The sequence below is a fragment of the Takifugu flavidus genome, chromosome 11, assembly GCF_003711565.1.
Source record: "Takifugu flavidus isolate HTHZ2018 chromosome 11, ASM371156v2, whole genome shotgun sequence".
Taxonomy (NCBI): Eukaryota; Metazoa; Chordata; class Actinopteri; order Tetraodontiformes; family Tetraodontidae; genus Takifugu; species Takifugu flavidus.
Genome location: NC_079530.1, coordinates 13,251,676 through 13,270,738, shown reverse-complemented (window position 1 = coordinate 13,270,738; position 19,063 = coordinate 13,251,676). Strand labels below are relative to the sequence as shown.

General features: G+C 47.4%; 1 protein-coding gene across 12 annotated transcripts in view; it reads right to left on the bottom strand.

The window, feature by feature from the left end:
* khdrbs2 (KH domain containing, RNA binding, signal transduction associated 2) overlaps positions 1-19,063 on the bottom strand; it is a 39,667-nt gene that overhangs the window by 19,146 nt on the left and 1,458 nt on the right. For all 12 annotated transcript variants that reach the window (XR_008952638.1, XR_008952640.1, XR_008952635.1 and 9 more), the window contains exons 2-4: positions 13,805-13,932; positions 6,659-6,775; positions 3,033-3,179 (exon numbers count right to left, since the gene is read on the bottom strand). Coding sequence is in view for 1 of the 12 variants with exons in the window: in XM_057047359.1 (XP_056903339.1) it covers positions 3,033-3,179; positions 6,659-6,775; positions 13,805-13,932 (392 nt within the window). In the remaining 11 variants the exon portion in view is untranslated. The remainder of the gene's footprint in view (positions 1-3,032; positions 3,180-6,658; positions 6,776-13,804; positions 13,933-19,063) is intronic.

Sequence of the window (19,063 nt, the reverse complement as noted above, 5' to 3'; positions counted from 1 at the left end):
GGGGTGAAAAATGGTTCTCTTTGCTTATAAGTGGAGACAAGATGCAGAGGAAAGACGGAAAGGAGCAGTTGATCGCCAGTAGGTTTGCCTTATGACGTTATTCTCTCTCATATAGAAATAAAAGGAATTGTCACACAACCAGCTTTGTAAAGCAAAAACACACAGCATTTGAGTTAAATCCAAATAACCTTCTTCTGCCGCGCAATTATCTATTTTGGTTTTGTGGAACGGCTTTATCTCGGTCTAAGGCCTTTTTTTTCCCCGCGACCTGTTATCGAACACGTCACAGATCATTACACAGCAGACGCGGCGGTCGACAAAGCGGCCTTCATTATCTTGTCACTGCTGACAGATAAACAGGCTTTTCCACGGAAACACATCGCGGAGCCCAGCAGCATCGCTACCTAAGGTTGAAAAGGATTTTTTATTTTTTTGGCCCTAAATGATGAAAGAAAGGCAAAAATGTGACACCGTCATCCCCTTTTCTAATCACATTATGAAAAATAGATATTCTCAGTCATTCATTCTTGGAAAGCGCAGTTTAAAATGCGCCAAAGGATCTAATGCTTTTAACCAAATGACAGGAAAATCCATATTTCACAGGTTACCAACAAACTTTAGGATGTTCATCATGTTTAGTAATGGTAATCTAGTGAGACCAAAGAGCAGATTACATTTCATTCAGAACTGATATCTGGAGTCATTTCGTATTCAGTGTCAGCGTTACGATGAACTGATTCGGACACTTCATCCCTCCCAACCGCAGGACTTGAGTGGGTGAATTAATGGACTCTGGTTTGGAGGAGACGCGGTTTTTAATTGAAATGTTGGCAGCTGATGTGCAAAAGCTGAATAAATAAATAAGCCACGCTACACGAGCATCGATCACCTCCAGCCGTTGGCATGAGAGGGGCAGAGAAAAAAGCCCACCGTGATCCACGTGGAGACCGAACATGCTCATCTCACCGCATCGTTAGCAGCTGCCGATTCCTTGATCTGCACTTTTCATTTGTTGTACAAACCAAACCACAAAGTCTTCCTGATACGCTTGTTGTCGAAATAATTACTCTCACATCCACTCTTTCAAAACTAATAACGGCCAGTCCCTCCTGAGAGCTCGCGAGTATTTCTGCAGCATTTATGCATCTTAAACTCGATAGCTTTGTTTCTGCACAAACAACCGTTTGAACCTTTGGACCCACTGCTAATTATCAGCAAGTGTTTGATTGCACCGCGTGCTTCATTTTTCTCAGTCGCGTAAACATCTGCTTTAAATGGCCTCGCAGCAAAACAGCACGTTCTCTATTATTCACTGAAATCACACTTTCTTTCATCGGCGACTACAATTATCACCGTTTATTGACTTTTTCCTGTGTTCTATAATGTGCATCTCATCACTGAGCAGGAAACCGGTGCCGAATTAGCAATGTTCCGCAATCAAGTTGACGAATAAAGTAAGAATTTTGAATATGCGAACAAACTCTCTCAGTTGGCTCAAAAACACTCATTCTTCTGTTGCTCCAGTTACAGGACGCTTTAGAGCTGAACTATTTAATATTTTATTATGTATATATGCAGTTCTACCCTAAACCCATCATTTTATTAAGTACTGTTTCAAACAAATTGACCAATTTCTAGCTGTAATCGACGCTTCCTCTCAGTCTGGCTTCTGTCTATTACTGAGCAGCAGGATTCCCATAACATCTGTCACCATGGTTACTGAGCAACGCTGGCCACCTCCCTAACAGTAAAAGAGACCTTGTTTGTTTTACTACAATCCCTGGATTCTTTTAAGGACAAAGAAAAAGGATAAACAAGCAAGGAAGCGTCTTTAGAGGTAACATTTACAGCCGTGTGAGAGTTTTATGACAATGTTTGAAGGCCTGTTTATAGTTTGCAGCAGCGATACTAAACATGTTTCATTCATTATTCGTGGTTTGTACCAGGCAGTAATTATTTGTCACTTGGTAAATCCTATTCAGCTTGTTCTCTCCCAGCACCCTACACTAAATTAGCATAAAAGATTCACAGTGCTTTCAAGCCTAAACAGCTTTCTGTGTGGGCTCCAATTTAAAAAGCGGCACGCTGCAGCCAGTCCTGCGTGCACACTAATTAGGAAATTTAGAAAACACAATACCCATCTATACCCAAGTTACTGCAATTAAAGTGAAAGATGAGGCTCTCTCGGTCGGAGGCATTATCATCCAGAGGCAAAGTGTTTTATAAAACAACATGTTGGAGCTCCCGCTGATCAGTAAACAGTGAGAGACGCCGGCTGACCTTTCATCACCAGAGGACGCGGAAGACGTGAGCGAGCCGTCGGGTGGAGACCTCGCCAGTCGGAGGAAAATGTCCAGGGTGTTAATTACCACTCTAAGAAATGCATTTTTACACGAGCCTCTTCAAATATGGGCTGCAGGGGTGTTTTGCAAAGCCTCAGTTTCCATGCAAATTGTTTGGCCTCCGGAGTGACGTGTTCGGCGGGAGGAAAACGGGAGTATCACTGCTTCCAACTTAAATGCAAAGGTACTTAATGCACAACACACTTAAGGCAGAATAAATGAGTCTGAAAGTTTCAATAATCAGAGAGGACTGATGGAAAAACCTGATTCTGGTTGTCTGTCTGTCACACGGGCTTTATAATGCGTGGCCTTCACTGATAAATTGTGTTCACTCAGAAGAACTTTAGTGAAAATGGGGTGTACTTGTACTGCTGTGGTGATTAAATATGTTTTTTTTAGACTACTTTCACAGTTGTGCTATATTTGCTAAGCATTTCTGGCTTTTTTACTCAGTAAGTGGGCACTAATTATGAGTTCTCTGGGTTTTAAGTTTAGGGAGAAGCTCTATAGTTCCTCTTTAATTGGTAAATACGTGACTCTTCTTTCATAAACGGCACATAAATGCAAAAGATCCGTGAGGGAATGAAAGGAGCCCAGTGGAAAAACGATCCAGTCGGCAGTAATGAGTCTGGATTATATGTGACAAAAGATTCATATTAGTAGGGAGGGGGGGAAAAATGACAAACTTACTGGAACTAGGAACTTTTTAATCTCTTCCAAGGCGTGACTCATGCGGGAATAAGCCTCTCCAGGTGGGGCAAACACTTCAATTAGAACGTGGAGATCGTTGCTCAGATGAGCATATTTGGCCTCGCCACTTTTCCGTAATTCTTCTTCCTGTGACAAACAGACACAGAACACATTCTGGAGCTCGATAAGCACTCATTGTTCTCCATAATACAAATATGCATCCATCGACAACTGCATTTATTAAAACAGTGTGTTTAAGACAGGGCATCTTCACCTAATGAATTCTCTTTGTTTGAAACAGAAAGGGCACCTTTAAAGGGACTAAAATGGACCTAAAACCCAGCACAACGCATCTGTCAGCGCGACTCAACCTGACATTTTATTGCACTCTATTTATTTATACGGGAAAAACAATATCAGGCTGTCAACAGCTGAACGGAACGTGAATGAAAAATGTTGCAGCGCTCCTGCAAATGCAGACAGAAGTGTTGGCAGCCGACTGCAGACGCGGTAATCCTCCATTCTCTCCCGTTGTCTAGACTCCTGTATTTTTTCACGGAATTGAAAATATCGAGAAGGACATTGAGTCGGGAAGGGGCAGGAAGTGTTCCGAGCTCATAACGCAGCGCGGAACGAAGAGATCCGTCGATCCTTGACAAGATATTGTCTGATAACTTCATCGGGCGTTTTACACACGCTGGGGGAAACGTGGCCTCTCTCGTGTTTGTGAGGCTGACACAGCTTCACATGTATGGGCTGTCTCATCGACAGAGGACACCCGAGGTCATGTCACCCTTAAACATCCAGAGCAGTTGCATCCTCCTGTTGCATCCATTTGGAGGCTTTCCTCTGGGGTTAACTAACATAAATGAGCAGAAGTCTGTGGAGGTTCTCAGACATCCTGGTGAGCAGGAGGTTGAGGAAACACTGAGTTAAAAATAAAAGCCTGGGCCAGGTTATTACGTTGTCAGGGCAACGTGCTTAATGAAAATTCTATGGTTCTTATTCATCAATATGTGCCACTCGACGAAAATCAGAATTAGCCTGACTTTGCTCCCAGGAGAACGGGTTTCAAGAGGCTGAATGCTAATCCAGAGTGCGGCTGTCCAATCAAAGGGAGAGACCGATTTTTGATGGCTTGCAAAAAAAAACAAAAAACCAATCCTGCAAAACAGTGGTGATGGTTCAGAGGGAGGATGAGCAACTCAAGGCCACCGCACAGATGTAGGCAGCGGCAGCAGCGAGCGCGAAGCTGCGCGCTTTAGCAAACGGCTCCGTTCGCTACGAAGCCCTTCTCTTCCAAAGTAACACGCCGTGACACCTTGTCGCCTTCCCTCACAGCTCTCGGAATACAAGGATTTCACTTCACTTATGAGAGACTTAACTCAACTTCCGAGGAATAATTGCAGCCCGTCTCGCAGGAGAACTCGCTGTGTAACAGAAGCTGACACAAAGGAAGCTCTCATCAGCGGCTTTTCCCACGTTTCTGAAGTCGTTCGTGGCGTCGCTCCAAAACAGCATTAGCAATACAGCGGATTGAATACGGGCAGCAACCTGAACTCTAGAGCAACAGACTCCTTATTCGGGCGAAAGTAAGCCGTCGTGACCTTTTAGACCACTTTTCAGGTCATGCTTTCAAGAAGCCGACTAAAACAGACCCGTGGCCCCTACACGGCCTTGTTTTGTGACGGGCTGCTCCTCCACTTCAGCATGTCTGGTTGTTATAGCGACACAGACACGTACTGATACTGAGTGCACAGTAAAGCCAGCAGGAAAATGGAGGGAAGTGCTTGTTGATTGTTGTGTGGGTGGTTGAAACCTATTTCAGTCATCTGTTAATAAAATATGTGCATTGCTGCATCTAAAAACCTTTGTCAGGCCCACAAATTGATTTAAATTGTTTGTTCCGCACGATTAATTCAGATCAAACCCAGAAATCTTTTAAACAAGACAATTCCCGGACAAAGAAAGCCCAATCACATGTAAGGTCTTACCTCGGGCCCCGCGGGGCCCCGCTCGAGGCTTCACTCCGGCTTAAAAGGTTTAAAAAGATCTGTAGGATCGCTTGCAGCCTATCCTGACGGCGTTCAAGAAGAGCCAGTTAAATCGAGAAAGTCAATTCTTAGCGAAGGCGCTGTTCCGCCTCAGCTGCTGGACACCGAAAACATTCTGGAACATTCGGTCAGGCCATCACAAAGAAGCAAGAGCACAAAAATCTGAACTCGTCCTCTGCTGTACTCAGTTTTGAGAGCTTCGCTTCAAGGACTCAAGGGTGGCGGCCGATATGTGAGTCACATTTGACTTTGCCTCAGACGCCTGTTATAGAACAGCTGCGTCTGCGCGTCTGACCTGGATGAGGCGGCAGAAGTGTGTGGCGGCGACGTTACGTGGTTAAGCTCCTGGTTTTGAACACCCAGCGGTGACCTTTAGTCCTTTAGATGTGATCTGGCGGCACTCGTGCAATCAGGATCACAATCAGGAAATCGGTCGCTGGGGTTGTATCGCAGCCAGAGCCGCTTGTTGCAGAACGCAGCTCAAACCGCCGTCAAACCTCGTGTGAGTCGAAGACATTTTAGGTTTCATTTAGCTCACCCAGCAAGCAGAAGGTGCAGCGCGTCCCTTAAGAGTTTGTGTAGAGTTGCTATGAGACAGAGCAGCGAGCACCCCCGAGACAAATGAATGCAGCACCCGGGTGGCAGGAAGCCAAATTTATAAATGAACTTGTGCTGCAGCCAAAGAAAGTCTCAGGCAATGAATGTGTGTCTGCGTCGGGGTGAAGAATTCCAGCCTCCCAATTAGGCCAGAACGTGTTAATTTCTAATTATAAAGCTGGCTGGTTTCTGAAGACGCGTGGCTCTTATTAAGTTGACTTCCCCAAAAGCTCGCTCACCCGGATGATTACGCGCTTTAAAGAAACGCTCCTTTGGAGTAGGAATGCAAGAACGGGGTGAACCTCAGCGGCGTGTCCTCTGAGAGAAGCGGCTGATTCCTTAACTTAATGTGTCCCGTGAAATAAAATCCACTTTCGCATTGACTTCAAAGCATCAAAGCTCACAGTGACTAAAACATACTTAAGAAGATACTTAGTAGTATCACCTGATACCGCCGATTCCACGGCCACCTGGTAAAATCTGCCAAGCGATATATATTTTCACAACGCGCTCATCGATCGCTGAGGCGGCCTGTGCGTTCACCGCGCTCTCCGTGGAAGGAAAGCTCTCATTTCACTAAAGAGGTGGAAACTCTGCACGTCTTTTGTCATGTCTAGGTTACAGTGATGACGGGGGAGGCAACTCAATCGTGTTCTGAGCGCTGAATCCAGCAGGTAGCCTCAGATGGCGATGGCTTTGGCTCCAGGGGAGCCGGAGTCAGCGGGAAAAGAGACTCATTACTCTGCATTTGTAATCGACTATCACGGAACATACCATTATACAAGAGACAGGGGAAATGTGATTGTCTCCTACATATGTTTGTTGACTAGAAGCTATTAATTCTGCTGCCCCATCGGTGTCTCTAACATCTTTAACACACATTCTTTCCCCTGTTGGAAGTTCAATCATTTCTTTGAATATTTCACCCATTAAGGTGGACCTGATTCAATTCTGACACAAGCTCATCATTCAAACCTTGTCTTTATCCCTCATGGACCCCTTGCCGAGGATGGACATCTTCGCTCCTGTTTCCTCTTGTAATCGTTTCATGGAATTTCCCCGTGGTCCCAGCAGCTTCCCGACAAAATTAAACTGCAACACAGGAGGGGGTGTGGGGGGAGAGGAAAGGCAATCAGGCTCCTTAACAGCAGTTCCAATCAATTTGTCAAGATAAGGGCAAATAATGATGAAAGAAGGTGAAAGAAGGGTTACAAACCCACAAATAGTCCCTCTGTCTATTTATGTGCTGGACCAAACAGCGTCCCCTTTGACCCCCCCCCCCTTCAGTTCTGCCCACTTGCTTGAACTTTGCTGTTAGCGTGTGTCTTACTGGGACGGACGGTCACCCATGTCACGGCTGCCACAAACCAATAACGTTCACAAGATCGTTCCAGAGGTCATCGTGGAGACACATTCAGAAATAATGAGTTTCGTCCCAGTGGGAAATTAAGTTATACTATCCCGGTGACAAACCATCAGATCGCAGCCCCCGGGCTCCGACTATCATTTCCCTCTCGCTGTGCTGGAATTCATATTGAGGAGCGCAGCTGTGGTTTGTTACGGACGCAACACTGCCGAGATTAGTGGTGATTAATCCGAGGGGTGAAAGTCATAAAACCCGCCTGCAGTCAGAGGGGTCATTTCTGAAGAAAGATGGGAATTTTAATCATTCCCTGCCGTAAACCGACTTCAACCAGCTCGTCCGGGCTTTGGTGATAAAATCACAACCTCCAAATATCGCTGTTGGAAGGGTGAAGAGCTCCCTAGCTGAACAGGTGGTCAGCCGCCCACCGCGGCGCCTCCTCCTCCCCCGATCCTGAAGAGATATTAACCTCCTCATGGAAGAGACTCTCCCGCTGTGGCCGAGCGACTGCCAGCTGCAAATCAACTCCGCAAACTGCCTGAATTAGACGCCATTTGCATACTGAGTCACGGCCTGTGATTAAGGGAGCCGCCGCTCCGCGTCCTCTGTCTGACCTCTGATCTGATCACCTCGCCGGACAACTTTCCTTCTCTCCGCTTTGACAGCACCATCCTGGCGACTGGCGGGGAGCGTCGGAGCAGATGGTCTCCTCGGCGCTCGCTGGGCGGTGGAGGAAGACTGGCCTGTTTTCATTAAGCTAATGAATGTCTGGAGCTACACGGGCGCTCCGCGGCGAGCAATTTGGGCTTTAGAAAGAGGACAGGGTACAATGTTAAATGAGGTCTGAAATGATGCACTGTGCAGCCCCTCCCCCACCCTTGTCCCAACATGGGTAACCGCAGAGACCGCCGTATTAACTGGATGATACAGAAGCAACGTGTGCGGCTCCACCTCAGACGCAGAATAATTCAGGGGAGAAACCAGGAGGCTCTCCGGCGATCTCTCAGTGCACCTTCACGCGATAAACGCTCAATTAAGACCTTTTGTGATTGATACCGCTCATAATCGATGAGAGGGCGTTGCTCGCACGCCTGTCAGGGCAAGAACCGGAGGTGCAGCACCAGGTCGGCCGCGCCACCTTAACGCCACAAAGCTGCTCGTCTGCTTTTGCTTTGTTTTGTTGTATAAATCAGCTTCCATAGCTGAGAGTCAGACGGAGACATCGAGAATAGTTCCAGGCACGCCGGCGGGTTTATTTGTGTAGGAGCACTGCAGACGCACCGTCCACCACACGCAGCCTTTCCAGTGGGAGATGGTCACACTGCGGCGCGAGAAAGCTCAATTTAAACATGTGCATTAATCATCCTCACCATGGGCAGCATATTAAGGATGAATGCTGCAAACTAGTAGAATAACCACACTGCAAATAAGTAAATAAAAACTCGGCACCAAGCGCTGACGAACTGCCTACAGTGGTGTAATAATATTAGCATCCGTGTGTTACAGGTCCACTCTGTTGCCTGACAGTTGAAACAAAGGAACCACCTATTTCGTTATGGTGCCGCTCTGCGGTCTCACTGGGGCTATTTCTGTGACCGAAAGTTGATGTGGGGCTCGCCAAAGCTGCCGTGAAGAACCCCCCATCCCATATGGATGGGTTTTCCACTGCAGGGAGGAGTTAAACCGGAGCGATCCGGAACATGTGAACCCACAGAGAACGCTCAAGTCCAACACATCTATTGTCATCTTTTACAGGAGTATTGCAGCTGTCGGCCCTCTTAATGCCAGGAATATTTATATGTAAAGTTTGATATTCCAAAATGTTGTTTATTTCATGGAGGAAACTTGCTGCCGGCCAAATCAATATCTCACCACGGGTCAATATTGTGACCCACAAGGCCTCCCATCTCACGGAATATCTTAGCATCAACTCTGCTTTTAAAATGGAACTCTACAGTTTAAATGATGCCAACGCTGATGCAAACTGGGACAGTGTGTTCTGTAGGCGTTTCGGACCCGCCACCACCACCGAAGGGATGTTCACCTTTAATGGACTCTAATGGGAGCCGTCGGGATGCGGTGAGGTACTTTGCCAGGTTAGTGAGCTGTGCTCGGTGGGGAGTCCAGGTTATCCCAGATAGAAGTATTAAGGCAGAGGTTTCTGTTTTAATCACACCTCAGGAGTGGGTCCCATCCGTTCCACTTCCTGGTTCGTCACATGTGCACTGAGCAGAACACACGTACGCTTCACTTTCCTCTGCCACAGAGTTAAGAGAGGAAGGGCAGAGAGGCCGTCCCAGCGATGCTGCGGGAACATGCGGAGATTTGTCTTTTCATAAAGGGGCGAATGCGCTGCGAGTGTCATCCGTTAACCAGGACCGCAATCAGGCCGACAGGCTGCGAGGGCCCTGAAGGGGCCCTTTGACGGTGACAGCGTAGAGACAGGTCGCGTTTGGTTGTCAGAGCGTCGGCTGCTCAACTTTCCAGGGAGAGGAAAATCAATGAAAGGGATCTGATTCAAAGACAGTTGTTTTGCACCGAAGCTCCGGTCAGACGTGCGAGATTTCTCCCGGGATCCAAAGAAAAAAGCGATGGATTGCGCTGACGTTCCGAGCGATACGGTATAATCAAATATAAGGCTGGTGTGGTGGAGGGGAGGACCACAAACGCATCACAATATTAATCCATGAATGTTGTTGTGCTCCGGCATTTGGCCCTTGATGGAGTCTAAACGCCGGCTCTAATTGCAGAAATTGCCATAGGATTATGATAAGTGAAGGAGGAGAGACAATAACACTAAAAGGGCTTTAATGTTGCAAAGGTCCATTAAGACGTTTTGTGTTCAAGAATAAAAGAAACAAGGAAGTGATTTAAAATGAAATAAGCCTTTTCAGTGTCGGGGCTGCAAATCTAAGGGAGAAAATATAACTATATATTATGCATGTATCCATAAAAGAGCTGCTGGCTTATGTGCATGCAAAAGACACAACGGCTGTCGTAGATGTCAGAACATTTCTGCACCGATAAAATAAGTTTACAAGTGACACGAACGGGTGTGCAAATGCCACCGTTGGTGGCTGAAGCCGTATGGATAAAATCAATACACTCGCAGGCACAGACTCGCATAAAACAGACCCACAACAAAGTTAATCACACACACACACACACACACACACACACACACACAACACACACACACACACACACACACACACACACACACACACACACACACACGTAACAGTCAGGAAGTGTGATGCATCAAGCCTCATTTTTGTCTTCTCTCCTCGGGTGCTGTTGACTTGCACCGTGGACGACGTTAACGTGGGGGTGTGGAACACTTATTCTATCTGAGCTGTATTGTGGCGGACAAACTCATCGCAACCGAGCGGATCCCTGAAGAGACGTGGCGATGCTATCGCGTAAGCACTTAATTTGACTTCACACTCTCCTGTACTCAGCACTTATCGAAGCAAAGCACCTGTCGGCGGAGGGCCTTTCTCTGGGACGGCGACATCTGCGGGCAGAGGAAAATGGAATATCTCCAACTGGTGGAAAAGCTGCTGCAATATTTAAAGGTCATAATAACTCAAGACAGATAAGCTTAAAACTGTGACAACCAAGAGGACAAAACACATTTTCGAATGTCACGGGCTGTATATAAATTGCACAGTTGCCAGTTAAGGCGGAACACTGAGCGGCTTCAGAAAAAAAAAAAAAAATTCAGTTTATTTAAATTTAAAAAAGGAATAAAGTCTCTTGGATACAGAATTGTGCCAGACTAGTCGACATTATCAGACATTGAAAATCAATCTTATTCCCCCAGGTTATGAGGTGGTAATCAAACTATCTCATTAAAGCGAGGAGGATACATTTTAGTTAAGGCATAATAAATGACTGCGCCGATTATATAAACCTGCCCCCCCCCCCTTCCGTAGAGTAACGTAGCGCTGCAGGTACTCAGAAGTGCACGGTAAGCACGCCATTTGTACTCGTGTCAGGGACGGGACAGTTACCGATGCGTCCCCTCTCCCTCCCGATTCCATAGCTTTCCTCACTTTTTCGTGAGAATATTAAAATGAAGGTAAAGTCGGCGGAGCGGGACGCCAAGGATGCAGCAATTCATCTTCTCAGGCTGTAAAATGACAACAAGTATAATGTGCATGTCGGAGACAGCGCTGCAAAAAACGCCCAAATCTATACTGACTCACAACCAGATTCAGAGATCTACAGCTATCGGGGTTATCATGGGATGTCCTTTTTAAAACGTCTTTATCTGGGGAAAATAAGTGTATTATGTGGCTCCATTGATGACTAGTTGACTCTAACGAAAGCGATCCTGCAACAAATTTCATCTCAGCTGCCATTTTTCATTCATATCCCACAATTCCAAGAGCTTCTGAATGTTGTTATATCTATAATAAAAAGGCCCTTTCTTGCTTCTGTTGTCGTTTGGCTAATGAGCTGTGTGCCCTAAACACAGCCCCAAAATTAAAGTACCAAAAATGAAAGTTTACATTTTTCACGCTAAGCGAACAACCAAGTAAAGACAAACACTACTGTAATATGCTGAGTTGGGGTATTCCCTAAGTGCTGAGGTGTTCTTTTTTGTTTTTGCCATTGTTTTCTCTTTACATCAGACAGCTGGCAATATTTCAAATAAGTTATTAGGGTTCCTCCTAACAAATGTCTTTCAGGTACTGAGCTTTTCTGCAAAAACTGGGACGCATACGGGTCAGGAAAACGAGCAGGTGGGAAGCAAACCACATTCTGTTGCATATTTATTCACAATCGGAGGCAGTCTTGTAACAAGTTGATGAAATACAACCACTGCTAACGGCTAACGCTCATAACACAACAGCAGTTAAACCGGTCTACATGCTGCATCTCTCAGAGGAGTCTGTAACCCAGAAGGAAAATAAAGATCACTGCTGGACTGTGAACAAAGAGGCGCGTCATCAGAGTGAAGAGGTCTGACCCCAGAACTGCATCCTCGCTGCATCTCGTCGGCTACTCGTGCGCGCTTGATCAAAGAGGCCCTTCCCGTGGCTAATTAGCATTAGCTGAAAGTGCAGCGTTACCAGGATGGCGGAGGTAGTGACGCAGCACTCCTGTGCAGTGCTGACCGCGCGCCTACATCACAGAAGCTGATGCTGGACAACACTCGTGTCCCTCTGGGCCGCGCCGCTTTGCTTACTTTGCAGAGCTGACAGATTTATGTTCATTACGCTGAACCGGGATTGAGAACCCATAAAAAAAAAAGTTACTGACTCACATCGTTTCTGTGTCCAGAGGTTTCCATTAAACATCAGCCAGGCACCGGGGAACCTTAACTCTCTGGAAATCAATGGCAGCGCGATGATTGATGATTTAATTGGGTGCTGCTGGTTTGACAATGTTATCAGCGTAAATGGGAGGATTCCAGTGGCGTTTAAGCGTCGCGTGTCTTTTGTGGCATGATGTCTTTTGGGGAATAAACTTTATTTCCTTAATGCACTTTGTAATCTGAAAATTCAATGCTCAGAATCATAAAGAACTTCGAAATGACATAGCGGTGCAGCAGGAAATGTGCCTAATGAGGCAGAAACAGGAGAGGAGGAAGATGTCATTGTGAGTCATTGTGGATCCTCCCCAGGAACTGGCTCATTTGGTATTTTATATAGATTTTTAATCAATGTAATAGAGTGAGGAGTTCCTGAACACAGCTTAATTACTTTCCCAACACTGATCCTGAGGAGGAAGCAGCAAATTGATTTATTTGAGAGACACGTGGGACAAAAGTGTACGTCTGCGACCCCGAGAACGTTCCGAAGGCTGCGGCTTTTCGAGGGTTTTCTTATTTGTCGATATGTTCTAAGGTGTTTTTGTGAGCACCAGAGGTGCGATGCCTGTCTGACATGCACAGCAGAAGGTGTAACTGTGATAAAGCTCATTATAAACTAGGGGGGGGGGGGGGGGGGGGGGGTCCTTGGTGTGTATGTGCGTCGTTGTGTGAGGAAAAACGCTCTGCACCTATAGAAAGTGGGGATTATTGGCAGACTTTCATCATTGCAAAGGACACTGCTGCTTTCACCTCTGAACACAGACGTTGCCGTGGCAACGCAGCGGGACACAGGCCTGTGTTGCTCCTGATGACACTGACATTTGTAGATGAGGCAAGAACAACGGGGCCCATCAATACCGATGATGGTGGAGTTTCAGATGTTAGCCGCCAGATGACCGACCCCCCCCCCCACACCCACCCACCCCCACGTGTAAAGTCCCAAAAAAAACGTGTTCTGTTGCCATGTGTGCCGTCGTATTGTCGAGAGACGGGAGCAGGTTTCTGTGATTACAGAGCCGGTAAAGTCTTTTGGTGCTCCACCTGCGGCCGCTCCGCCGCCTCGTCCGCTACGCCTCAAAGTTTGGTCACCATGGACACCGTGTGAGAATAACCCTCACATGGTGATTTATGATCATCGGTCTCCCCCGATACCCTGGAGCGCTCTCATGAACAAAACTTTGTTGTTGCTTTTTCCTTCCTTTTCTCTCCCTGTTTTTCTTTCTAGGTGGAAGACAGAGTTGACATTTTGAGATGTTCTTTGTGGTGAAGCGGTTTTAGCCGGCACCAAATCCACGTATTTCTGCACGTGTGTACCAGACAATCTGATTCATTTTGTCCGCCTGCATCTGTGTTTGTTAAAAAGAAGTAAAGGCATCGCATGACGTGATTCCGAGGATCGGATCTACCAGGAAGCAGGCTGGGTGGCGTCGCTTACCTTCGGATACTGCTGGACGGGAATGAGAACGCGCTCAGAGAGCTTGATGTTTTTATTGCTGATGATGTCGAGGTATTTCTTCATGTCGCCATCTTTTTTCAGGTCATCGCCTTCACATTTCTCAATCTCTGCAAGAGAGAAAAACAAAAATAACCAGTAGCAGCTTGGCCTTGATGGGCCGCGCCAGTCACGACTTCGACTGCATCGTTGGCAGCTCTCCCCCAGGAATCCTGCGGTCCTGAGCAGCAGCCGAACACGTTGTCTGGACAGCAAAAACGATGGCTAATACACGAGCGACGCGACACCCTTTTGCAGTCTGGCCCCCTCTGACCGCCTCTGAACTGGGCTTTCACTCGTACATGAGCAGAAATGACGTTTCCAAGTTGAGCCCAGCTTTTATTCCAAACTTTATCTCCCTTTAAAACATTATTAAGGACACCAGAGTGTTCAGGACGCCGCCTCCCACTGCGCCCTTCTTTTAAAGACCGTGTGACATTAAAGGAATGCCTCAGCCGTTTGTGAAGAGCACTCATCTTTAAAGCTGGCGTCTGGTGTAAATTATCAAAGAAAATCAATCATCTTGGTTATTTATTCAGTCCAAATCTCTTTTACTCCAGAAATCAATTGATACTCTCATTAAAATCTTTTTTTTAAGAAAGCCTCATTAGGACCAGCTTCAAATTCACCAATTGCACCGACACAATCTGTGTTATTGTGTTTCGACCGCCAGGAAACCCGCTGCCCCTGGGACGCTCCTCTGTGGGAACGAGCATCCAGAAACGATCTTTCAAATGATCCGGATGAACCAATGAGTGGAAGTGGTGAGTGTGCTGAAGCGAAAGGGCTCATCGATGCCGCCTGTCGCACCGTCCGCCTGAATCCTTTCGCTGGAATCACAGGTGGACGTGTCTAAAGACCCAACACTTAATCCACGAGCGCTTCTAATCCAGCTTGATTATGCAAAACTTCGAGACGGCACCTTCAAAAATGTGCAGAGGCCCCGAATCTGAAACGCAGGCAGCAGAGAGTCCACCGTGGCTGGATCGGAGCGCCATATTTCTGGAGAGACGCATTGTTCCGCACTTCAAACACGTCTTTAGTCATAAAGACGATCCCCAGAGGAGGAGTCAGAGTGTTGATCATCTTTTGCTCATTTAATTACATTCTTTCCATCCATCCATCCATCCATTCATCCATCCATCCATCCATCCATCCATCCATCCATCCATCCATCCATCCATCCATCCATCCATCCATTCCGTCCGTCCGTCCGTCCAGCCAGCCAGCCAGCCAACCAGCCAGCCAGCCGGCCAGCTGTCTTTCCATCATCCATCATTGGCTTATTTGAGATCAGATCATGGGGGCAGCAGCTCAAGCAAAGCTCCCCCGACTTCCCGTTCCTCGGCCATGTGGGCTGACCCCCCCCCCCCTCCCTTCCCAGGCGCTCCCAGGCTGGAGTGGAGCTAGAATCTCTCCACCGGGTCCTTCCAGTTGGACAGTTCCTTAGGATGGCATCCCGTCGTTGTATCATCATCCAGTAATTGTATTAAACCAATCTGATGTGTTTGCATACACCTCAGTAACATCCTGGCATTGCTGGATGTGGCGACACCGCGGTCTTAGCGTTAGCTGTCCTAATGTGAGAACTAATGGAGCAAAACTGGCTACACGCTGCTGTTGTCCTCCATTTACCCTCCACGTTTGTCATCTTTGGGCTTCGCCCATGTTGCAACTCCTGTTTTTACACATGCACAGACGTAAACGGACATAATAAATCAGATTGAGAGGGACACAAAGACATCGGACCTTTTCCAAGACATCTGGGTCTGTTAATGTGTAACTGTGGAATAAATAACGTCATGGGGTCCAAGCAATTTCCTCACAGCACAGAGAAGAAATTGAAAATTAGCTACACAACAACACTGATGACACACGACCTCCCATGATGCACCTTGAGACTTGTAATAATTCCAATCAATGATGTCATGACGGGAAACTTGGCCTGAGGGGCCGTTTTGGCTCATGCGCCTCCAAAAAGCACTTTGAAATATTTGGTTTCATTTGTTCGTGCGTAGCAGGTGATATAATATTGACACCAAACACTTTGTTCGGGCTGTTTCCATTCTTCACGCTCTCGCGGGGGCCGCAGCTCAATCTGGGTAATCTGTCATGTTTACTGGGAACAGCTTGCTTCACTCTTCGTTTTGCGGGGTTAGGGAGCATCTATTTCAGCTTTTTAGACTGTTTAAACTTCCACTTCCTGGTATTCTCCTGCATTTTTCCAGATTTGGGATCAGGTTTTCCTCACGTGTGCTCACTGCGAGGACGCTCTGGACCTGGTCTCCACCTCCTCCGAGCTGAGCGGCACTGTTTTTATAGTGCCTTGTGGTGATTATAGCATGGAGCAGAGCATTAACTGGAGACACCTCCATTCGGCTCTGCAGCCCGCTGATGAACTCAGAGGAAGATTGTGGAATGGGGGGGGGGGGGGGAGAGGATGAGTGACATGGAAAGAGGGAGAGAGAGAGAGAGAGAAAGAGTGAGAGAGAGAGCGAAATAAGCTTACATCAAATAAAGCTGCAGAAGTGTTCACATGAGTATCATCATTGTCAGATATGAGAGCAACAGGGGCCTTAAGATGAGAGAGTGTGCTTTGAAGGTCACTGATTTCAGTCCTCATGCAGGATGAAAAAAAATCTCATTGGGGGACTGAGTGAGTAAAACACTCTCAGCAGCTATTCTGGTGCTCTTGATCCCCTCTGTTGCTCTGCCCAAACTCCTTCAGCAGAGCCGCTCAGCAGCCGGGAATGGGAAGAAAAAAAAGGAAGAAGAGGTTTAACTGATAGCAGATAGATGTGTGCAACTGCAGGAGTGAGGTAGCAGGGAAGTGGGGAAAGAAATGGGTTGAACACGCCAGCTCCAGGCGGACAGGAAATCAGCGTGACCACGTAAACACCCGGCGCCAATAACGCCGCTCAATTAGGGGGGGGTTCAATTTTCACTGCATCTTGATTCACCACCCGTATCCGTCACTGAGCTTGTGATTCAAGCAACAGGGTGACCTGCCCATGTTTGAAGGGCTGCAATCTAAAGGTGGGGGGGCGGGGGTTGGGGTCCAGAGACAAACATCCAGAGACAAACAGTAGCCCCTGGGGAACATCCTCCATGCCTTCCCCCTTTGGAACCATTTTTCATCTTGCAACCATCACCCACATTCTGAAAAATGCACTGAGACAAAGCACTGAAGAATACTGCCTGGGGGGCCTCAGTCCAGCCAGGTTCTGTCCCACCAGGTAGCAAACATTTCCCCTGAGGAAAGTGAATCCCAGGTGAGATCCCAGCCCCAGCTGTGGGTCCGCTTATTTGCATTAAACAGAATGTAGCGCTAATAGCAGCGCCGCTGAACCGCACACGTGAAGCTGAACCAGGTGTATAATATGCAATGGGCCTTTTTTGCCCCCCCTCACTGATGATGGTGCAGGATCACGCCAGAAACCTCTGGCAGAAAAACTTTCCGCCACTTACAATCACCCCGAGGAATAAACGACGACACCAAAGACGATTCTACATCAACAATAATGATGAAGTCTCACCTGTTGATTCCGATTAATCATCCCGTTATTGTTAAGGGAATGAATCCCCCTCCGGGCTCACGCTGATGCATTCAAACTGTCTTCAAATCCATTTATTTGTTTGTCACAACGTCGCAGAGGAACGAGCAGCTACCAGTTGTGTGCCTGAACTACCAGCCTGTTAAATTAGCCCCCCCATCACCCCTGATTTTGATACTTAATTGCATCCCAGCTGTTTTTCCCTGCCACAGGTGACCGTTCAGGGGCGGCGGTGTCATCATCCGATAGCTGCTATCTTTTGTCTGAGTGCCGCGGCTCGTCCGCTCGCCCCTGTTGCCTGAAACGCCCGTGACCTTGGAATTTAATCTTATTCGACCCGTGCGCTCGTAGCGAGCCGCTCCTGATAAGAGCGCCGTCCAAATGCTGTAAATGTAATGCAACGGCTCACTTTCCCCCAAATGTAATTCTGGTGTCCTTCTGATAGGTCGCCCAACGCGGGCGGCGGCGGTTTATCTCCCGCCGCGTGCTGAGGTCACGGCTGATACGGACTCGCGGAAAATGTGAATAACAATTCTGGACAGGCCGAATGAAAATCAATCCCATTTCGGAGAGAGCGGCCCAATTCTGAGGTGGAGAATGAGCTCAGGCTGTTGTAGAAATACATGTGAGGAATCCGCGTTGTTTTCTTGTGTTTGTGATGCACAATAGTTCGTTTATATGCAGCGCCATTGAAAAGTGGCACTTTTAAGACTATATTAAGATCTTAAATGGTCATTCAAACGCAGAATCTTCATTTGTACAGCGGCTTTCTGATGTCGTTCCTTTAGAATCTCCTCAAGTGGGTGTGACAGAAGTTACCTTTAGACTGTTTTCACACTCTAGGGGTGAATTCTAGGTGACCACAATAAGGAATATAGAAAAGTTGTTGTTTTACGAGTCAATCAAGGGAACGTGGCGAAACGCTGGCGCTGGGCTCTTCTTCCTGTCCGTCAAACGCTGCACCTCAGACCTTTATTACAAAACCGATGGGGTTCCGTGTCACGGCGAGGATAAGAGGAATGATGCCGGATCGGACTCAATAACACCCGTCTGCACGCAATGACAAGAACCTGAAGCGGGATGGGAGGGGTTGGAAAACACACGTGGAGGTAAACAATGGCTGCATCTGAGGTAAAAATCTGTCCAACCAGTATAATCATGTTGGCTAACTGCACTGTTAGCATCACTAAGATGAGAAAAGTCCCCTCCCATCTGGAAGAGCTGTAAACTGCCTAAATAAAGACAAATAACCTAACAGGCACCAGAGTTTAAGCACGTCTGCGACGAGACTGAGACAACGGCAACGCCGCCTTGGGCTGCTTATTGTGCAGGACGTGAATAATTCAGGAGGAGGTGTCAAACATCTGATAAGACTCTGTGAATCTGTAACACCATTTATCCTGCTGTCCCACCAGCCGCAGGCGTCCTGGCGCGCCAGCAAACGCCGACACCGGGGAGCAAACGGTGGAAGCGGTTGCTTCCGGTGGCGTCCCAGGGGGAGAGGGGTGGAGCCCCGCTCTGTCTGGGCTGACAGCGGGTTATTAGTCCACTGTGGTGCACGTTCCTCACGGTGTTCTATACAGGGAAGAAGAGTGGGTTATTACAGTGCTATTACCTCAGAGGGCGGCAAGTCTGCTGCGCCCCACTC